General features: G+C 43.6%; 5 protein-coding genes across 5 annotated transcripts; 4 read left to right on the forward strand and 1 right to left on the reverse strand.

The window, feature by feature from the left end:
• Positions 1 to 8238: 8238 nt before the first annotated feature.
• DEU56DRAFT_705213 (uncharacterized protein) lies at positions 8239 to 8472 on the reverse strand (the record flags this gene model as incomplete). Its single annotated transcript, XM_041347389.1, has 1 exon — positions 8239 to 8472. A coding segment is annotated over one exon (234 nt), but the record flags the coding sequence as incomplete, so codon positions are not given.
• Positions 8473 to 9011: 539 nt separating this feature from the next.
• Positions 9012 to 9761, forward strand: DEU56DRAFT_752877 (uncharacterized protein; the record flags this gene model as incomplete). Its single annotated transcript, XM_041349663.1, has 4 exons — positions 9012 to 9250; positions 9290 to 9545; positions 9583 to 9607; positions 9661 to 9761. The coding sequence occupies 4 exons, from the start codon at positions 9012 to 9014 to the stop codon at positions 9759 to 9761; spliced, it is 621 nt and encodes a 206-aa protein (XP_041212400.1).
• Positions 9762 to 14237: 4476 nt separating this feature from the next.
• DEU56DRAFT_704831 (uncharacterized protein) lies at positions 14238 to 15642 on the forward strand (the record flags this gene model as incomplete). Its single annotated transcript, XM_041347380.1, has 3 exons — positions 14238 to 14351; positions 15157 to 15462; positions 15517 to 15642. Coding segments are annotated over 3 exons (546 nt in total), but the record flags the coding sequence as incomplete, so codon positions are not given.
• Positions 15643 to 15825: 183 nt separating this feature from the next.
• Positions 15826 to 16332, forward strand: DEU56DRAFT_729632 (uncharacterized protein; the record flags this gene model as incomplete). The annotated part of the gene is made up of 1 exon (XM_041348108.1): positions 15826 to 16332. The coding sequence occupies one exon, from the start codon at positions 15826 to 15828 to the stop codon at positions 16330 to 16332; it is 507 nt and encodes a 168-aa protein (XP_041212402.1).
• A 2498-nt stretch (positions 16333 to 18830) lies between these two features.
• DEU56DRAFT_752879 (uncharacterized protein) lies at positions 18831 to 19171 on the forward strand (the record flags this gene model as incomplete). Its single annotated transcript, XM_041349664.1, has 2 exons — positions 18831 to 18982; positions 19003 to 19171. The coding sequence occupies 2 exons, from the start codon at positions 18831 to 18833 to the stop codon at positions 19169 to 19171; spliced, it is 321 nt and encodes a 106-aa protein (XP_041212403.1).
• Between the last annotated feature and the right edge of the window lie 4210 nt (positions 19172 to 23381).

Genomic DNA, 23381 nt, shown 5'->3' on the forward strand with positions numbered 1-23381 from the left:
GGGGGACAGCCCCTAATAAAGTGGTCTGGATATTATTAAGTAGTGGGGGGATTTGAGAAGTGTTTTCTGGTCTTGATACTTATAATGCTAGTTCACGACCATGTCCAGCCCTCTATGAGAGTAACATGGAGACACTTCAGGATATGATTACTGCCTTGAATTTATTTTGATTTTTAACCATAGCAAAATAAAGCAAAGTGAACTTATTTGGCAGCTAAGGAATTATTTTGATTTCCTATCATTAAAAACCTTGTAGTAAAAACCAGGTGTTGCATACACATCAATCAATGTCTTATCAACAGCTAGAATACTATTCTGCCACTTGGAGCAGATGGTTATACATGTAATATACCTCTGAGCATGCTTAAAGTCTTGTGAGTCATATAGAGGGAAGCCCATGTAGAAATAAGCAGAAAAGGGGCCATTCATCTTTTGCGTCATTGAGATCAAGATGAAACATCCGCAATGCAAGCATAAAACATCTGATGCCCTATAAAACCACATTGAGCTCTCCATCGCAGAAACCACAGCCATCATGACTACGACTTTGCAAAGTTTACCCAACAACATTACACTGATTATTATGGATGAACTCCCCATCATCACACTCAGTCTTTGGGCTGCCACAAACACTGTCACTCAATGAATCATCAAACACTACATGACAATCAGAAGAAATTCTGTGATAAATGAGTTCATTGACAATGTAGCCGGTTTTCTAGATATCCAGCGCTCGTTCAACGTGATCATTGGCAACTCCTGTGTGCTACACTTGATTCTAGCGGCTACAGATACATCAGCAATCAAAAGCCAGAACATGGACTTATATGTATCACTTCACGGTGTCATGCATGGTATGCAGTTCATACCATGACATGTGTGCTATACAAAAGATAAGGAAGGTATAATGAACTGTACTCTACCATATCACCAAGTGATTCTATCATTTTCCATTGATTCATCAGTCTGTTTTCTGAAGCCTCATTTCTCGTGTTTCATTTCTCATACCAGATGCAGGGATTTCTATGCATTTCTATTTTGTTCTGTGACCTTCTCTATCTTTCTATTTTTCTTGGCTTATTCATCAGACTTTCTCACTAGCTGACTGATCATGTTTGTAATCAGGGGTCTTTCTCGTGCAGACGGAAAGACTACTATTTCGTTCGATGGACTAACTAAGTCCGAAGCCGAGGGTTATGTACTAACAGAACCCTCTAGGTATAATGACTATCATTCTGTTTATATTCCTAATGTCGTTCACACCATCGAGTCCTATTGTTTTTGTCAGGACGAACTCATCACAAACGATTGGAATATTCATTTATTCCACGATGGAACTTACCCCGGACACCCTGTTATCTCTGGGGGACAGAAACTCCCCACCGGAGGCCCTCGTTCCGGACGTACGTCGCAAGAACGAGTCCACAAACTTACTGATCATCGTGCACACACTCAACACCTCATCCATGTCATTGAAACCATCCTTTCAACTTGTATACTTGCGGAAGCATCTACACACGCCGGTACCATTAAATGTGACAACTCCCTTCACGTTCAGGGGGGTTTAACTAATTCTACCTATGCTGGGCGCTACGACGACGTTTACCCGTTCTTTTCAGTGAGCAAGGCTAAACATTTTAACTCATATGCAGCTATTGCCAAGGCCCATGGAGAACCAGAGTTGGCCTTGAAAATCCTCGACACTCTACTCATGCCCTTCCCTGATGAAGACACCATTAGTGCTCTTACCGAGTCCCGACTTCTCGATGTTGGGACTATTCGTGACATCCTTCGATTCGTGTTTGATCGAGACCTCATTCTCAGAATCGCGAGGACTGGACTTGTCATTGTGGCTACCTCCCCTTTTCAGTCTGAAATGTTTGAAGGGTATGTTCTCTCGGATATTGATGAAGAGGACGAGGATGAGCAGCCGAAGCTGAAGAAGTTTTTTCTCTAGTGTTCTAGAGGTGAACTTTTTCAATTCTATACCATTTTCATTACTCATTTCGAATTCTAGTGATTTTCAAGCCTCTTTTTTGCCTTATCAATTTTTCTGGCCTCAAGCTCGTCTTTTCTTCCATCATGTATATTTCCTTATCGACTCTTACTCGTTCTCGTGGAAAACAACTTATCAACAAAAAACATGGACCCTCGTTTCCATTGTTTCGAAGCTATGTATTTATATTGCCATCATTTTCTCATTGTCCCTTTTCATGCTTTGCCTCACAAGTTTGTGTTTGTTTGTTCTTATACAAAACCCACAATGCAGGCTTCCGTGTTCGCTTTGTAAGCTATGAAGTATAGGAGAAAAAAGTCAAGAAGTGATAGCTTTAGATACGAGTTACTTGTTCTGTAATTCAATTCTTTTGCGGTCCGAAAACTCATCTGATTTTTACAAGCCCAATCAACACAAAAACCTTAGTCTTAGTATCTCTAATGTTTTTGAGACAGTCTCAATGTCTGAATGTCTAGTCTATCCCCAAGATGTTTTGGAGGATGAGACCATTGCAGATTGCTACGAAAGACTTGGATTCACAAAATTCTTGTTATCAAGAAACCGAAGATGACTCGGACAGCGAGTCTGATCTTATCATCACAACCAAAACCACTTGTTTACCTGAGGAAAACCCCATGGTTACTATGTACAAACGAGTTGACAAGAAAGTGAAGCCCGTGTCTGGTACCTTTCCTCAGGAAGCTCACGTGGATCGTCATTTTCCGCACGACCCTCTACGAAATCTAGTTCATTTGACTCCATATCCTCCCAATTTTGTTCCTAGTGATCACTTAACCCAAGAAAGACTTCAAAGTCTAAAATTAAACTCACAAGGATTTCTTTGGCCTGAGGAGGAGAAGCTTTTTCAACATGTTATGCTCTTTAACCAAGAAACACTAACCTTTGAGGAAACCGACAGGGGAACCCTCAAGGAATCATACTTCACTCCGTATATTATTCCCACCATTCCACACGTGCCTTGGGAATACAAGAATATTCTGATCCCGCCTGGGATACATCAGAAAGTCATTGAACTACTCAAGTCCAAGATTAACGCAGGAGTATACGAACCGAGCCAATCTGCTTACCACTCACGATGGTTCTGTGTACTTGAGAAAAATGGTAAACTTCGACTAGTTCATGACCTCCAACCATTAAACAAAATTTCTATTCGAGATGCTGGTCTCATTCCGATAGTGGATGATTTCGTAAAATCATTTGCTGGAGCTCAGTGTTACACCGTGTTTGATTTATTCTGGGGATTTGATGCACGTAAAATGCACTGAGATAGCCGAGATTTAACAGCCTTCCTAACTCCATTAGGATTGCTCCGATGAAAATCATTACCAATGGGATATACGAACGCGCCTGCAGGATTTCAGAAATGTACGAGCTTTGTACTGCAGAATGAAATCCCTAAAGTAGCCAATGTTTTTATTGATGATCTTCCTGTCAAGGGACCAAAGACCATCTACCCTGACAATGAAGGAAATCCCATGGTCTTGAAAGAAAATCCAGGGATTAGACAATATATTTGGGAACACGTGAACGATGTTCACCGAGTAATGCACCGTATCAAAGACGTAGGTGCAACATTTTCCGCTACAAAAATTCAACTATGCCTTCCTAGTGTGCTTATCGTTGGACAAAGATGTACACCAGAAGGAAGACTACCTGACACTGAGAAAATATCGAAAATTCTGAACTGGCCAATCCCTTCCACAGTCAAGGAAGCTCGAGGATTTATGGGCCTCTGCGGAACTGTTCGTATTTGGATACTAGGATTTTCCGAGCTAACAAAGTCTACTACTCAGCTCTGGAGAAAAGACACCCCTTTTATTTGGGGAGAGAAACAAAACAAAGCATTCGAAACTTTAAAAGAGCATGTATGTTCAGCCCCTGCCATGAGAAGTATTGACTACACCTCTTCAAACCCTGTTTACCTCTCTGTTGATTCCAGCTTCATAGCTGTGGGAATCATCTTGTCACAAATTGATGATGATGGAAAAAGACGTCCAGCACAGTATGGTTCTTTACCTATGGGAGAAGCAGAGTCATGTTATTCCCAACATAAGCTGGAGCTCTATGGTCTTTTCCGTGCATTACGTCACTATCGACTCCACATTATTGGAGTACAAAATCTTCATGTTGAAGTTGACGCAAAATATATTAAGGGCATGCTTAACAAGCCCGATCTTCAACCCAATGCCACGATTAACAGATGGATTCAAGGAATCCTATTATTTGATTTCACACTTCATCACGTACCTGCTACCAATTTTAAGGGACCAGACGGCCTATCTCGACGCCCTCTTGGTTCAGACGAAGAAATCACACCCAAAGATGATTCTTGGTTAGATGAGATTGTTTTATTGTCATCTATCACAAGTTCTTCCACCAAATCTGACATTTTTAAATTCCTCACCACATTGGAAGCACCAAGCTTCGAGAGTACTGCAAAACGAAGGAAATTTGTCAAGCGAACCACTAGGTTTTTTGTTCAGAATGGCAAAATTTATAAATGCCTACCTGACAGACCACCTTTACTTGTCATCTTCAACCCTGAGAAACGAATTTCTATACTCATGGGTGCACACGAAGAATTAGGCCACAAAGGTATTCAATCAACCTTTGAAACCATACATTACAGATTTTTCTGGCCTCACATGTATACTGACGTCAAGCATCACGTGCAGTCTTGTCATGACTGTCAAATTCAAACCGTTAAAAAGATGCACATTCCTATCACTGTCTCTACACCTGCTACAATTTTCACAAAGACATATATCAACATACTCAAGATACCTACCGGGAATGGTATGAAGCATCTAGTGTTAGCTCGTGATGATCTCTCACGATTCGTAGAAGGAAGAGCACTACGATCTGCGTCCGCCAAAGCTATGGCCAAGTTCTTCTGGGAAGACTTGTACTGCCGATATGGTGTGATTGGACAGATTGTCACAGATAATGGCCCCGAAGTTAAGGGAGCATTCCAACAGTTACTTGAACAAGTGGACATTCCACATATTCAAATCTCACCCTACAATTCACAAGCCAATGGGGTAGTTGAACGTGGACACTTCAATATCAGAGAAGCACTAGTAAAAAGTTGTGGAAAGCACATCTCATGTTGGCCTGAGAAGGTTCCTCAGGCACTCTTTGCCGAAAACATTACGACCAGTCATGCAACTGGATTCTCACCATTTTACCTCCTTCATGGTGTACATCCCATCTTACCTTTCGATCTTACTGAGACTACATTTCTTGTTGATGGATTTCACGTGAATATGAACTCCGTTGATTTCCTCGCATTATGAATACGCCAAATCGAAAGAAGAACTGAAGACTTGAGACGTGCAGCAAAGACCTTGAAAAAGGCGAGATTTAAGTCTAAGCTTCAGTTTGAACAAATGTATCACCTTAGGATGCATAAGAAATCATTCCATCCTGGTGATCTTGTCCTTGTCCGAAACACTCAAGTGGAGAAAGAATTGAATCGCAAAACCAAACCAAGATACTTAGGACCCTTTGTTGTTGAGAGACAAACCAAAGGAGGATCTTACATTTTACGAGAAATGAATGGAACTCTGTCTAGACGTGGTGTAGCTGCCTTTAGACTGATTCTGTATGTCAGCCGAAGTGATCCTGTTTTATGCGAAATTGCTGATACTCTTGTCGATGCTCAACATCGGATTATTAAACCATTGCACCGTCAACAGCAAAGACCACATCAAAATTTATGTCCATGATGTTCAATTTTCATTGAATTTTTTTCGACCCAATCTATTAAAAAAATCTACTACGCACACAACTGGGGACAGTTGTAATTTATCATGCTTTATAAGATAACACTGTATTTATAATGTATTTAGTAAACAAGCTGACTCAGCACACCAAATGGTATGGTTTGTAAGCACATTCTTACCAATCCATGTGATGAATGATGCTTAGTAATCTGGCCTCCAAAAAGGTATAAAAGGAGCCCATTTTACACCTGTGAATATAGCTTCCCACTTTACACATAAGTGCAGGCCATTGGTGCCTTGAAGACATTGAAACTTCCCACTTTAAACCTATCCCACTATTTGAGAGTGAGATTAAGGCAAGACATAGTGAGGGTGCAAGTATCATTTCAACAAAGTAACTGCTAGTTATACAATTAACTAGGTTGCTCGCTATTACTATTTTATTGAGCTAAGCTCCACGTATACTTAACAATTACCTCTCTCTTTTACGGCTAGAGAGACACGAAACAGGAGAACACGACAAAGTTGAAACAGACTTTCATAGGTCGAAACACGACCTACTAGGGTGAAACATACCTATCATATTTCTATCCACGACAAACCCACAGTTGCATTTCTATATAGTTTCTTCAAACAAATAGAGGTAACTTGTTTACTCTTTGACCACCCATGAATGACACGTTATCAACCGAGAAGTAAAAAAAATCTGTTGACCGTGGACTTTGAGGAGCTGGCAACTTTTAGTCTTATGAAAGTGTAGTTGTGATTGTCACTGCATTTTTACACGCTTCTATATAAGACCCTCAAGTAACAAGACAACAGATCCGGTGATCTCGTCAAGTTTCTCTGTACGCAAGGATACCAGTCAACCAGCATTGAAGAAGAAACTCATACTACCTGCATTGAACGTGTTGTCACCTACTTTCAGATGAAAGACTCTCATACCATTCACATTAACATGACCAACAGAGACATGACCACAGGAGCTGTATTTGAATTCCATTCCACCTTAGCAATGAACTTTGGATCTCACATCGGCATCTTTTGTGCTTATCCTGATCTCACCACAGAACACAAGGGTCTCCTCAATCCTCTTATGTGGCACAACAAGATGTGCACGCTCAAGTCTCGATTGTCAAAATATACCTCAAGAGGGTTTGACATTCAAACCACCGGTTTCAGTGTATGGGGGAATCATATCTGTCAACAATCTTCACAATGTCCCCTCAAGATTCGCACTTCTACAGATCACACGTGTCTTCGCTTCACATTCAACGTCACTCCAAGGCGAAACAACTGGTGTTTCTTAGGACTGGAGGGATCTCACTTGATCATCTGGTGTCTCGGTGGCAGTACGTGTGGGACTGACACGGACTCTGTAAAGCCAGTACTGATCTATGAATATAATCTATGGATACAATCTATGGTTTAGTAGTAGTACCAAATAGTTTTCACTCGTTTCTCAGGTGTCTTGGCAGTAGTACTCTTGGGATAGAATCGGACTCTGTGAACCCAGTAGTCTTTACAATCTATGGATCAGTAGTGGTACCATTTAACTTCGTCTTCACATCTAGCTGTTCTAATTGTCTTATTTTGTCTCTTGTGTCAGCCTGCAAATCACTATTCAGCCATCGAGAGGTGAACCAATGAAGCACCGAACATGTCATGTTGATTGAGCAGTATAACAATTACACAATTAGTACAATCAACAATTGAACCAATACTAGTACGTGCCCATTGAGCTACATCATTGAGAGTGATGACATCACCGTAGTGGCTAGCACAATATCTTCTTACTCAAGAGCCTTATATAGATTGTATGTAAAATGCAGTGACAATCACAACTACACTTTCATAAGACAAAAGTTGCCAGCTCCTCAAGTTCATGGTCAACAGATTTTCTATTTCTCAGTTGATAACATGTTATTTGTGGGTGGTCAAAGAGTAAATAAGTTACTTTCTTATTTAAGGAAACTATGCTGAATGTGTCTTTGATTTCTCTTCATAAAGAAATGTCTCTTAGGTATGTTTTACCCTAGAAGGTCATGTCTCAACCTATGAAAGTCTGTTTCAACTTTGTCCTGTTTCATATCTCTCTTCCTGTAAAAAAGAGAGGTTTTTGTGATGTACACATAAAACTTAGCTGAGTAAATAAGTAAACAATCTGTTATATAGACAACCTCTCTAGAGCTCTACTATAACTTGAAAATTGGTGTGATGCAATCTTTCTTCAAGGCAACTTATTGGCCCATACTCTTACTTTAGTGCAATATATATGAATATGATCATTGTAAGGTTAGCACCAGAATATTTACCACATTACAAAGGAAAAACTTCAAGGGCTTATTGTAACTATAAACATTGATACTGACAGTGCTCCTGATAATGCAAAGTACAACATGATGATAAAAACTGCACTGCAAACAGCACAAATTGAACTCTACAGGCAGAGTAAATTTTATGGAACAAGACATTGATTCTCCTACACAGTACATACACTGAATACACTTGTCGGATATTGATCATCATCAAGCTTTTGGAGTGTTTTCCAATGAGACTGCCCTTATAGTGGCAAATGTAATTGGCATTTAGACACAGAGCATTGAGTCTGTCCTTTGCAATTGAGTCAAGATGTGTCTGAAAAAGATCCAAAAGTTTTACCTTCTCAAGAAGATTAACCGTCTGACCCCAACAATACTTTACCACTCCCAATAACAATGTATGGAGTATTTATGTTGGCATGTCTTGATGAACATTGAATCCTGATGAAAGATCAGTATGCAGCCAACCATATGAACTCAATACTTACCCTCCACACCCAGTAAAGGGTTTGACTCCAAAGCCAAGAGCCTTGAAGAGTGACCCCAAGTCCCAGCTGTGGAGATTGGCACCTTCTGTCACTTTTGTTGTGAATAAGTATCTCCTGTTCAAAGACACAATTGTGTGCAGTGCGGAGCCGTCATTTGCGAGCAATGTCTTGTCTTCCCCACAGCAGTGGGTGCATATATCTCAAGACTGTGGAGGTTGGAAAATCTGATTTCCTGTGTCCCTTCTGTTTGGCACCACTTTCAATTATTCAAATAAAATGTAAGTGGCATCAACATAGCTGTACTTCCCATGTCAAATATATAACATATACATTCTGTAGTTATTTGCAGCTACATTACATATGCATGGAGGCGCCCATGTGTCTGAGTCCAGGAAGCTTGCGCCTGGGGTAGAGTTCTTCCTTCATCATTGTTGACACCTATTCCGACAAATACACTAACATGTTGCAGAAGACCAGTGGACACACTGGTGGCACCAGCACCACCATCACCAAAATCCTGAAAGGGTCTTCTCTTGCTGCCAGGGGTGACAACACTGTGATGAGCACTGTGAGGGGCTATGCGCCTTGGTGCAACCTCTCTCTCAATGCCAGAGGTGTATGGAGGGGACTATTCATGGTGAGCTGCAGCCCTGCTAACATGAAACACCTCTTCGAGGCTGTAAAGGCATTGGTGCAGAAGTGCGTACTTCTGCTTTAAATATGTCGCCCTTGCTCCAGCAATGTCATTGACTTTGTTCTGGCATTTGGAGGATCTGGCACCTTGCCATTCATGATATCCAACACCATCCATACTTTCATTGCAGAGACCAGTGTCTTTGGACAGACCAATGTTTGCTCAGCAGTTTGCAACATGGTGTCCTTGTCCTTCAACTTTTTAGACTACACTACTGCAGTGGTTGTGTTCACCAGCATAATTGATAACAGGCATGTCTTGGAATGCCGTCAAATTGGCAAGGCCATTGCGGGAGATCAGGTGTTTGGATTTGAGTTCAGATCCTGTCCTACTTTAGGGTGTCAGCCAATGCCAGCGGACATGTATGTGTATACTCGGGGTGTCAAGGTGTTCCTTTAATGCTTGAAGTCTGTAGCTGTTAGGACTGATGAAGACAACAAGCACTTCAAGAAAGTGAATGTTGTGTCTGCCAGCGAGTTCAACCCTGAATCACTGCCGGTCAATGAGGTGAAGTGAATCAGTTACATTGGGCATTAGTGGAGGACTTATAAACACAGTTCATCAACAACTTCATTGGTCAAGACAATTTGAGAGTTGTGACAAAAATGGATTCGGTGGTCGTGTTGGTGCTGAATCGGTTCATTGAACATGTTTACATATACAACATGCAAATCTGGGATGCATTGAGGAATCATTTGGGGAAGACAGTCTGTACATACCCTCAGTGAGTCAACCAATCTCTCATCATGATCTTGTTTGCCGACACGTTTGATCCTGCATGCACCTCACCGAACTTGCATGGTACATTGATGTGTTCAACCATGCCTGCCTCATATAGCTCAACTTGGAAGGTAGTCACAAAGTCCTCTGCAAATACACCATACTTGTTTTGCATTGGTGACGGGAGGTAAGAAGGATATCTGCAGGTACAATACTCTCAGAGACACATAGAAAACGCGAAGAAGATACACACCGGTGGAACAGTTGACCGAGGATTCCATACCCTCACTTCTGTGTTGGACACCCTGCGTCGAATGGACATTGCCCTTCCAATTCATTCCAAGCATATTTGTATGGCCCTACATTTCATGTCTTACCTTCATGCTGACACATGCAACTTTACTAGCACTCTACAATAGATGGCTCCTTAGTCTTTGCATTATGGCAAGGAAAGGAAGGCAGTATCGTGCAATTGGAAGCAGTTCACACACTGTGGACAACACAGAGACCTTGCCAAGCTGTGACATCTCCAACGTCATTTGTGAATTCTTAGGGGTCATAGGATGTACCCCTGCAGGAGATATCTTATATGTTGGAAATCAGTTTCACCCAGGTGCCTTAGTCAATTGCACCAAGCTAGACCAGGTGCTGAGAGCATTGTTGACATTGTAGTGATTTTGCCTCAGCATCCACTAGGTATGTCACATGTCAGTCTCCCTCCTTGACTAATTGTTATACATCTCTATCTCCGTAAACGAGAAGCTCGATCTGGCCAGGGCCCTTGAGCTCAAGGAGCGCAATACTGCCAACAAATGCAAGAGAGAAGTGCTGGAGAGGAACCTGCAAGCTGCACCTGACAGCACCAGAGGCAATTGTCCTCCAAAATGTTGGCACACTTCAACAACTGAAATGTTGTCTGGTCCTGCCGGTCCCTCCAACACGACCGACGTACCCCTCGCTGAATTGCCCTCTGTACTGCTCAAGCAACCATGCCCATAGATCCTGTCCTATTGGACCAAGAGACCACTACAGTCTCCTGTGTACTGTGCAACATCGAAGTTATGACCGAAATACCACACTCCCTGATCCACTCCCCCTCCCATTCACACCCCCAAACACCCCCCTTGCCTGCCTTGTCTACACTTACCGACCTTGAGTCCTGCGATCTTGCCACACCAATAATTGGCAAACAAGTTCATGAAATGTCGGAGACTGTTCAATGGTCAGATGGATCCACTACCATCCTTCCATGCATCATGAAGGACAATATCAATATATGTCAAGAAGATGCCAATGCAGTCTCCCTCTTCGCGTCCCTTCCAGAGTCCCTCCCTGAAACGTCAAACCATGTCGTCCACATATGCTATAGCGACTGGTGGTACAAAAATCGAGAGCTATGCGACAAGATTTCCACAGCCCTTTGGAACAATAAAGCTGTCATAATACGGCAAGTCAGCACACCCAGCCTCACAACCCTCAATCTAGATTACCTTGAAGATTGTGGCATGTCAGACATAATGCGTGTGGTGGTACATAGTAAGTCTTATCAAATCTTTAATCTTCTTACTTGTTATGATTCTGTACCAACACCGAACAACGGTCGAAGGATTTCACATATCCTCACCAGCACACTACCCTTAGCCAATGCATGAACAATATACATGACCCTAACAAGATCCAATGTATCCTCGACGTCCCATATTCACAAAGCGGTCTCCCTTTGTTTCTGAGGTGGGTAACCAAATACTAACACCTGACAACGCTAATTGTTCTACCCTCAGCACTCTTGACAACGGCGTGGTCAATGGATGGAACCAATCCACTGTCGATAATCCCATTGATGAAACAGTCCACCCGGACAACTTCACAGTACGTTTATAGGCTCTGCTCCGATGGCCCGCCTTCTCGACCAATGCCCAACATGACTCTGATGGGGGCGCGACTCCATGACAGTGTCCTAGAGAATTGGCATGGAGAAATCATGACGATCCTGCCTGGTGACATGCTGTACACGTGCACCAGTATACAACCCGCAGGGCGGTTCCATGCGGTTTACACTAGAGTCCAGAGTAAGTTGCCAATGTATTGAAGTGTTGAGTAAAGGTATACAGTACCTAGAGTCCAGAGTAAGTTGTGAGCTCAAAGATGGTTGTTTGGATGTACGACCTTGAGCCGCTGTAGGTTTAGAAGAAGTGGACCAGTCAGGCCCTGCATGATGGCACCAAAGGCAAGTGCAGTGCTATTGTTGAGACTGTGGTCAAAGGCAGAAATTGCCTTAATGAGGGGGAGTGTATAAGCATAGGTGTTGGAGTTTGGATTCTAAAGGGCTGCAGATGAATCTCTGAAGGTGATGTAAACATTGGATGTAGTTAGAGGGAAATCAGATGTACATAGTACCATTTCCTGTGTTGAAATTGCTTTTCAACTGCTTGGTCAGGGATTAGATGGAGGAGGGGGGCTGCAGATCGTAATTCCCTCCATAGAACTGCTGCGGTGATTGTGAAAGAACACCTGTTAAGGCTCATGAGGGGGAAGAATCCGCGTAGAGGATTGTCAACTGTGTTATCAGGAATGGCTGCTACATAGAGAAGTCCTTGTGTATCACAGACTGTGGATCGTTACAGTCTTCAATGCTAGTAAGTAGTATACGCTCGGAACCACAGCTACTGACCATCCCACCATAGATCAGGTAGATGCCCTAATAGGAATCCTCCTGAGGAGGGTCTAATACAGTGGTACAGGGTACTAGAGGCGAATGAAAAAACATCACGGGACGTAGAACACACCCCTATGGCCAAAGGTTCGGTGGCCAAGCAGACGGAGCTGTTGTCCCAAGACTATGTCTTCGATCACATTAAAAACCTCGTCTCCTTAGTCACCCACTACATCCACTCTCCCTGGAGATGAAGCTGAATCAATTCCACAAGGTTCTGTTCTCAAGCTATGGAGGGGTGCGTATGTTTTAAATTCTACATTTATACCATAGCACTCATTGTTGGTCATCGGCGCAGCTCATTTCCTATGTGACTACTCACCTTGAAAATAGACTTTGCCTGAATTCTGGCAAGACTTGTCCATGGGTAGCCCAGTCAGCACTGCCAGCACTGGCTGGCGCTTCCATTTGGATCCACTGCATGGCATGTCGCGGTCTGAGCTAGACTTTGAGCCAGACTCGGAAGAAAGTGATTCCTTCATGTCCTTCTCAGGTTTCGACCTTCCCAACAATCCCTACTCCCAGGCTGGTGAAGAGTATCCGAAGCTTGTGATGTGGCTCAAAGATATATCACAGAAGGAGAACAGGCCGCCAAGCGCTTTAGAGGGCTTTATGCCGGTACTGCAAGGTACATTGGAGTCTACATACATGACAGGATGACCACTCCCTTGCCATCGAACTTCTTGCATCCTCTGTCATCACCTGTGATCACCTACAAATCTCGACACACTCATGCTAGGCACCAAGCGTTACTGGACAGCTCCTCCCAGGGTGTCTCTCGCAGGACTTTCTGCTGTCTTGCGTTATTGCCCGGAGTTGAAGAGACTTGGGCTTGTGTTCAATTGCAGTATTGGAACCTCGCAGAATGCTTTGGTCCCCATGAATAGAGCCATCACGAATCTGCTAGTGTGTTAAGACCATTGTAGGGAACTAGTTTCCCGTGTTGCCCTTAAATTTCCTAGGGTTAATATAATGTCTGGCCGGCCGAGGTTTACAGGATCTGGCTAGATATGGGCCAGGGATGTAGGTAACAATGTAGGACTACACTAGGCAGAGCCTAGAGTAGAGTTGGCCAAGGTGAACTACCCGAAGTTAGAACCGGAGGTAGTCTTTACCGGGAATCTGAGCAGAGTCTAATGTGATATTCAAACTGAAGATTTCAGCTCCCATTGCAACAAAAATCCCCTCCTCCACCAATACTCGCACAATAAGAAGGCACTGTCCAACCTCAAAGCTGCGCATAATTATTGTCTTTGCCCTCCTGCTCATCGCATCATCAAGCTTGGATGGCCATCCAGATGATGTTCGCACAAAAACCAGGCCAAAATACCATTCAACATGAAATTGCACATGATCTGGAAGGTTACTATTATGTGCTCCTCACTCTTGCATTCATGTTTGATGCACCGTACAGATTGAAGAAAGTTCCACACCCCAATGCAGTCAGCGGAGGGGAGATGTGGGTCCATTGTTGGCTTGAGAACACCATAGAGAAGGAGATCTGGCATGAAGCTGTAGAAAAACAACACTATCTGGCTACTGATGCAGGGTTCACTATGGTGGACGGAGTGTTGGGTCACGACTGGGCAAATGAGCCTGTCAGGACAATGTTGAAGGAGATGAGGACGATCCTCTTTGTTGAAAGCGCACCAAGCCATTCCCACATGCTCGATGTCATCAACACTGCACTGTTCAAGCTCTGTACTGATCATACACTAGCCAATCTCTGCCAGCCTCAACAGATGACCAACGAATGGGCCAGGGTGGTCAGTGGTGGCAGATTTGCCAAAGGGCCACAGATGCTCCCTGCCTTGCGAATGAATTTGTTCTACCACAAGGATCGTCAAGATGCCGATCTCAATCTCTTTGCTCACATGCCCTGTCCCCTAGTCCAAGAATGCAAGCCAGATCACATTAATGTAATGGCCGCACCTGTGGTGCTGAAGGACCTTCGGAAGGAATGGGCATTTAGGTCCATGATTTGCTTGAAGCATGGTCAGACTTTATCAGACTTTATTCTTATGATTTCACAGGACAACCCATTATCATACGTAACATGCTATACATATTGCAATTGTATTTTTGGCACAACATTTTGACACTTTCATTGCAGTAGACGCTTGCATAGACACTCCTCCTAAGACTCTTTCTGCATCCTCTTGTTTTTCATCCAATGGTGCTCAGTATGCGTGTTATTGCTGAGGCTTCAACATCTTATAAATTCTCTGCTCCAGGCTGCATTCGCACATTTGGTACTACACAAGGACTGAATTCTCATCTACGCAATCTGCAAGTTGTAAATGGTATAAGCTAGGGAAGGAAAGAGAGCGGGATAGGGCGGATGATGAAGGTACACATGCCTTTGAAATGGAGGGACTACCAGATGGGATAGTGGTGCTTTCTTGTTAAGTTCTTACATTATTTCTAGTTCATGAAATGCACTACGATAACCAGAACATAATGGACATAGACCAGGAGCAGGGAGAGCCCGTAGCTGGTCCATCTACGCATGGATCCACTTTAGCAGAGGAGGAAGATGCACGTGTCACAGAGACTCATCCTACTACTGGGACGGTCATACAAATGGAGGAGACAGTGCATGCTAAATGGCAGAGACATTTTGGATTAGGTGATGGAGAAGAGGCAGAATCAGACCTTTCTGATGATGAAGATGGTAATTTATTCTACCCCTTTGCATCACATCTGGACTGGCAGGTGGGGTGTTGGGCTGTGCAAGAGGGAATAGGACACAAAGCATTTGACAGGTTGTTTGCTATACCAGGTGTACGTCAATTCATATATTTCCTATCTATATCTTGGCTGATATTGTGCAAAAAGGTTAGAGAGCATTTAGGACTTGCATATTACAATATCAGGGGACTCCATCAAACCATAGACAGCATCCCTCCTCGTGCTAAATGGCAATCAACTTACTTGGCCTTCAACGATACGCCGGACTATACAGAGGATGGCCCCTCTATATAGTCAAACAGTTTTTCCTGATGTTGTTCTCTACTGGAGGGATCCGCTCGAGTGCATCCGTTATTTCACGACTGTATAGACCTCACCCCTTGCACAGTGTATACCACAGCACAGAAGCTGTCTGGGGTATATACTGAGTGGATGACAGGAGAACATGCTTGGGACATGCAGGTTCGTATTACGCCCCCCTCGAAGTCATCACCTCATGTATTCTTGAAGTCGGAGCTACCTCGTGATGCAACTCTCCTTGGCATCATGCTATCCTCAGACAAGACATGTATCACTGCATTGACAGGCAATCGTGTTGCCCATCTGTTGCTTATCAGCCTCGCCAATATTCACATGAATACACGATTGAAATCATCATCGAACACTTTCCTCCTCACGGCCTTGCTTCCGGTGCCAAAATTCGTTCATAGGAAGAAACAGATGAAGGGTGTGTTGCAGGATCGGCTTGTTCACCAGTGCTTGGATGTTGTACTAGAACCACTGAAGTCGGCTGCTCAGCTGGGCATTATGATGTCAGATCCAATCAGACACAGTCACTATTGCTTCACTCCACTTGCTAGTTACATCGCCGATACCCCGGAAGCAATGATGCTCGCATGCGTTGGTGGAAAGACGTCTCCAGTGACTATGGCCATGTACAAGCAGTTTGGGGATGCCTTTTGACACAAACCCAGGACCAAATCAACAACTCTTGCACAGCTGGACATTGTGCACTCACATGCTGACCCACATAACCTCGAGGCATTCTTCCGTGAAGCGCAGAAGTTCCCCCTGAATGGTGTTGAGAAACCATTCTGGAGTGACTGGCCACTAGCCAAACCATCCCATTTCTTCACACCTGAATCACTGCACCACCTTCACAAGCAGTTTTACAACCATGACATCCAATGGATTACCAGCACTGTAGGAGATTCCGAATTAGATCTTCGGTTCTCAATTGTACAGCCCAAACATGCCCACATCACAGAGGTCAAATACCCTGCAAGATCGACCAACAACAATAACTACAATCCACAAATATGTTGTTTTCTTGACCATGCTGATAAATGCAATAGGTTTGATCTTGCCACCAATCTTTTGGACCACAAGCTGAGCGTCGAGGATCTGGAGGTTGTCCGAGAGGAACACGAAGATGAGGACACTTACATTGATGCGGACGCAGACATCGTCCCCGTGGATTCTCTGTCCAAGACTCAACAACCTGGTCAGCCACGTCCTGTCACAGACTATTTCACCATTGCCAAAATGCTACAGCACAAGGAAGCAGAATCGAAACCCATCCCACTACGCTCTTTCATTGTTGGCCGCACTGCCCTCCATCTTGCATACAATCCTTCCATTAGGAATATTAGTGTCGATGAAACTGCCGTCATGTTCAACTTACCAGACCTGCAATATTCGCCCAGCTCAGACATTAAACTATGCACCACCTAGTGGCCTCTGGACTTCAGGCCATTATGACACAGTCATTATCCAGACCAATGCAGAGCAGTCATGGCCTACCAGTGGTCTTTCAGGTGCGTTATATCTGTTTCTCATTGCAATATTCACTATATACTAAAGAATGAGCTCCGCAGGTCACTCCGTAGCCCAGATCATGGCCTATTGGCAAACGTGGCACACCATGGTCATGGACAGATCAGTTCATCACTTACGTCCAACAATTCAATATCTTGAGCGAACATGATCCAGCTAGTCAGCTGCATGTGCTAAAAAGATTGAAGCACTCTAATGACACTCAGATGGGGGACATCATTCCAGTCTCTCAGCTGAGAGCGCCTGTCCATCTTGTCCCCCGCTTTGGCGCCACTGCGGATATGTGTTTCACTGCCCACAACAGCATGGAGCACACCACCGAGTTTTGGCTAAACTATTTTGAGGACAAAATATATTTTTTGCACTGTCAGTCTAATTGCACTGAGTTTGTACCTGATAAGCAACATTTTCATACACGAAAAATACCCACATAGTAGAATAGTACCATGTTGAATGGCATCTTTGTTTTCTACTGCACAACAGGACATGGCACCAGCTGGGGCACACAGCAAAACCATAGATTATGGGATGAAGCTTTCATCGCTGATGTCGGCACCCATTGTCAATGATGTGCCTACACTGGACAGACTGTGGCACCGCTCTCAAGCTCAATTGCTTGATTTTGCATGAACTGGCACCACAAAATGATAATGCAGAGCTCAGTTATATGTTGTCACAGATTTTTGGTTCATTTACCTTTCGACTCCCAGATGTGACAGAGTTACAGGTTCAATTACATAAAATTCGCTATCGGGACGACAGACTTCATAGCAAGTTCGTCGATTTCCAAGCTGTACAACCGGTTTTAGACCGCTTTAGACCAGTTGTGACAGGAACCAGTCTAAAACCGGTTGTAAGACTGCAAGAGACTGAAAATATCGGTCTGTTGAGGTCCAGTCCAAGGTTGCCTGATATTGTGGGAATCAGGCAACCGGTCCTGGTCCGGTTGCCTCCAAATAAGGCAAATGACCGGACCCAACTGGACTTTTAAACTCTAGTCTGGACTCACTCATGTCACCACTTCACTTAGATCTAACTTAGAGCCACAGCGCTGAGCGAAAGTGATTCCGTGTAGCCTGTTGGTGTAGACTACCAATCCGTATGAGTGCAAGTATAAATGCTCATCCCAAGGGGATTGCTACTGAAGGAAGTCTTTGCAATAAATGCGAAGGAATCAACCCTATGGGCTTAAGATCTATGCAGCAATGCACAAAAGCGGGCAGAAGAATCCAGTATAAGAAAGAGTATTTTTGGACAGGAACAGACCTGACGGAACAGATGTCTAGTTGTACAACTGTGACTACCAAGGTGTCGAGGTGGCAAGGTTTTAAGGTCTCAATGTAACAAGCTACCGGAAGGGATCTGTTATGACAGAAGAGAGTTGACTTAAGTATATAAGGTGGGAGCGCAAGTGTACGTACTGACATCTGTTACAGAGCGGAAAGCTAAGGGGACTTGATCATACGGACTTAGACACTAAATCCAAAGGAGTAAAAGGAAGTGATATTGTTAGACAACAGCACAACTATTTATCCTGATCCATAAGAACTCAGAATCCTCTTAAGCGGCAGTAAGCACAGGCGAGTTTGTAGCGCAGTAATATGTAAAAGACAGCAAGCGGCCTCATGCATGGGAACGTTCATGTAATACGGACTGTGGGTGATCAGAGTGACCAAAAAGAGACAAATAATGCACCAATGGGGATGGATGGACATGGATGGACAGGGACCAAGGGCAACAATGGTATCTGTTACGGGTTGGGTATCCACATAGTACAGTAACTTATACCCGTATTAGACGGACAGCTGAGGGTGACAATGTACCAATACAGACGGGCCAGCCCATGTGGGCCGAGGCCGGTGATTGTACCATGATAGACGAGTGGGCCGAGGCTGGTGATTGTACCATGATAGACGAGTGGGCCGGTACATACTATGTGCAATGGATGACGAGTGGGCCGAGATGATGGGGCGCAATGGAGACGGGTCCAAGACCGGTTTCAACCAGTCCATTGTAGAACCGGTTGCCCATATATGGGTAGTACTCATCTAGATGATTCTATTGGTGGTCTCACCTTGAAAAATGGTCGAGATTTGGGAACAATATAAGCATTTTAAGAATAGCTCGTATAACTGTCAAAGACTAATTTTTCCGGTTGTTTGCAGTCCTACAACCGGTGGTACACTGGTTGCAACCGGGACCGGTCCTGTGGCAATGTAGTACTTCTTCCTACAATTCTAATGGTGGTCCATTTGTATTAAACAGTTAAGATTTGAGTGAGATATGAGCATTTTAAGAATGGCTTGTATAACTGGCAAAGACCAGTATTTCCGGTTGTACACTGGTTGTACACTGGTTGCAACCGGAACTGGTCCTGTGTCAGTGTAGTACCTCTTCTCACGATTCTAATGGTGGTTCATTTGTATTAAACAGTTAAGATATGAGCGAGATATGAGCATTACAAAAAAGGCCTCCCAAACCCCGCCCTGCCTACTAGGATTTCTGCCACAGGCCTCACAAACATGCCACAAGGTTGACAGGGCTTACAAGACTAAAACTACTAAGTAGTAGTCTAGTAACTCAATAGTTGAATGTGATAGTCTATGCTCAATAGTCTTATCAATAGTTGTGTGCCTGAACTTTCTTGAACACACCACTTTGTAGTATTTTGCTTATAACTCACTAGGATCGACTACCTTTGACAAGGGCTACAACTTTGATTTCCATCGAAAATATCCCACAGTCTACCCCTAGTCATTCCTTATCGTGGTCCTTAATCAAAATCCTAGTCCCTAATAACCAAAAACTCGGAATTTCATAGTCTTTCTTTACTATTTGCTGTTTGATTATCACTGATGTTTCGGATTTCTGTAGCTTGTATCTCAATCATATGATAACCAATTGACAAAGTAAGACTACCAATACACTCACGTTGACTAGGACTACAATCAGTGTTAGACTAGGACTACAATCAGTGTTAGACTAAGAATACCAACAGCAAAATAGTAAAGAAAGACTTTATGAAATTTCGAGTTTTTGGTTATTAGGGACTAGGATTTTGATTCAGGACCATGATAAGGAATGACTAGGGTAGACCGTGGGATATTTTCGATGAAAATCAAAGTTGTAGCCCTTGTCAATGGTAGTCTATCCATAGTCTCATGACATTTTTTGAAGGAAGTTCAGGCACACAACTATCAATAGGACTATCGAGCATAGACTATTGTATTCAACTATTGAGTTAATAGACTACTACTTAGTAGTTTTAGTCTTGTAAGCCCTTGAGAAGAAGTACTGCACTGCCACAGGACCGGTCCCGGTTGCAACTGGTGTACAACCGGACTGCAAACAACCGGAAATATTGGTCTGCGCCGGTTATACAAGCCATTCTTAAAATGCTCATATCTCACTCAGATCTTAACTGTTTAATACAACTAGACCACCATTAGAATCATAGGAAGAGTTACTACACTGCCACAGGACCAGTTCCGGTTGCAACCAGTGTACAACCAGTGTACAACCGGAAATACTGGTCTTTGCCAGTTATACAAGCCATTCTTAAAATGCTCATATCTCACTCAAATCTTAACTGTTTAATACAAATGGACCACCATTAGAATTGTAGGAAGAAGTACTACATTGCCACAGGACCGGTCCCGGTTGCAACCAGTGTACCACCGGTTGTAGGACTGCAAACAACCGGAAAAATTAGTCTTTGACAGTTATACGAGCTATTCTTAAAATGCTTATATTGTTCCCAAATCTTGACCATTTTTCAAGGTGAGACCACCAATAGAATCATCTAGATGAGTACTACCCATATATGGGCAACCGGTTCTACAATGGACTGGTTGAAACCGGTCTTGGACCAGTCTTTCGTTTTTCACAAAAGTTAGGCAACTGAAACTGGACCAGCCTAAACCTGCCTGAGGCAACTGGCAAATGGCAACTGAGGTCCAGTCTTTCTTTATCCGGTTGTGGTCCGGTTGTGGTCTGGTTGTGGTCTGGTTGTGCCCACCCATCTTCCATTACACTTTGCATACCGGCCCACCCGTCTTCTATTGCACCTAGTTCCCCCAGCCCACCCGTCTTCCATTGCACCCGGTACCCCCAGCCCACCCGTCTTCCATTGTACTTCGCATACCGGCCCACTCGTCTCCATTGCACTGTGTACTCTTGGCCCACTCATCCCCATCACACCCATCTCCCTGGCCCACTCGTCATGCATTGCACATAGTATGTACCGGCCCACTCGTCATGCATTGCACATAGTATGTACCGGCCCACTCGTCTACCACAGTACAATTATTGCCATGGGCCCACATGGGCTGGCCCGTCTGTATTGGTACATTGTCACCCTCAGCTGTCCGTCTCATACAGGTGAATTCACTGAAGGGGCTCGGGTATCTGTTGGGTGTCCGGAGGGGACAGATGTCGATGGAAGAGGTTGGGTGGATGTGGACATGAATGCCTGACCAGGTGAGCTCTGGATCATGCATAATGCACGACTGTGAGGATAGTGTCGGAATGTTCGGTACAGTGTGCATTAGATCTTATCCTATCACTTAACTCTGTTAGAATAGCAAACTTGTCTCAACATGATCATACATTTTTACCTTCATTATGTACCGTATATCTCACTCTTTGAGTTCCTGCAAAATCCACAATGTATTCCGGTGTTCACACTCTGACCTTGTTATAGAATCATGTGAGATTACAATCGTGTGCCAAACACACTAGTAAGCATAGTAACTCAAGCATTGCGGGTACAAGAGGGCCCCAAGTCAAGATCATCCAGCTCATGCCATGATAACAACTCCATTGGAATTTTTTTAATTGGGCAGGTCCTATGGCAACATACTCAGTTGCTCTCAAATGTGATCACAAGCTCACCATATTGTAACTCCGAGACTTGCATTGATGCGCCTGCAAATGCAGACTGCCATGTCAATTTTCACCACACCTATTGGGTTAATTATATAGTACCCGACACACAGCACAAGCATGTGTACATACTTTGACAAAGTTCATGCTATGATTCATGTTGGAAAACATCAATTTGTCAAGACAGATGTTGTGCACCTGTGGAGATCACAGTGCTTACTTTCTTGGTGAGTGCTGTGTCAGTCTGATCTGTCGATCACCTGAGCTGATTCAAACAGGACATCAATGTTCAACTGTGCTCGTCTATACAATGTTGCACTCTCCAAAGGTACTAAACCTTCTGAAAAATCCTCATTTGGGTTTGAGCTGTTGGGCAACCATGTGTGGAGTGCCATCATCCAACTCTCCCTTATTGAAGACCTATTAATCACTAATGAAGTTTTAATCATCCACCATGGTGGCAAGCATAAGGATTGCCTCACTGATGCTATCCAGGCACAAAATATGTGTGTATGGCTAAGATGAACTTCACTACCACTGTGCAACATACACAATCCTCTATGATGGTGATAACCGCAGTGGTCCTACCAGCAAGCTTTCTGTGGTAGTTGTTGATGGCGTTACAGTGGGCCATCCTTGCTGCAGCATTCACAATTGCCACACCCCACTCCTCAACAATCATGATTGCTTCTTTCCAGACTACTTTGCCCTTGTCAACATGTGTGCCATCATAGGATGCAATTGCACAGTTATTCCCCTTGTTGAAAACTTGTGACCTGCTGAACTATCAAGATGTAGAGCGATTTTACACAGAATGTGAACAGTCCCAGTGTCAACTCCAACAGCAGCTTCAACACAGTCGTGTGGCCAACCCATCAGAATCTATGCCCCAAGAAGCAGGGTAAAGCTTGGTGGATGACATGCCAGATGAACAATTTGACAATGAGGAACTTGTGGAGGATGAGAGTGTAGGAGTGTTGCAACTGCTACAAAGCTTTATGTATAATATGAACAATATGTCACATAGTGCTAATACATTTGTGGACCGTCACTAATAGTTCTCAATCCTGAAAGTGTAAGATTTGTAGGTGTCAAATATGACCTTCTGCACACAACAAAGATGGTAAATGTACTGAAGAATGGCAATGAACATGTTGCTCATGTCAAGCTGTGAATGTGTGATGGTAATGGGTGATGCAACATTTGCTCAAACAATATACACTTTGTGATGGCCCCAATAGCAATAAATACAGAGTTGAAATATTTCAGTAGGTCAGTGACATATTCTGAAA

This window comes from Suillus clintonianus, assembly GCF_016758775.1.
Source record: "Suillus clintonianus strain FC179 chromosome Unknown DEU56scaffold_11, whole genome shotgun sequence".
Lineage (NCBI taxonomy): Eukaryota > Fungi > Basidiomycota > Agaricomycetes > Boletales > Suillaceae > Suillus > Suillus clintonianus.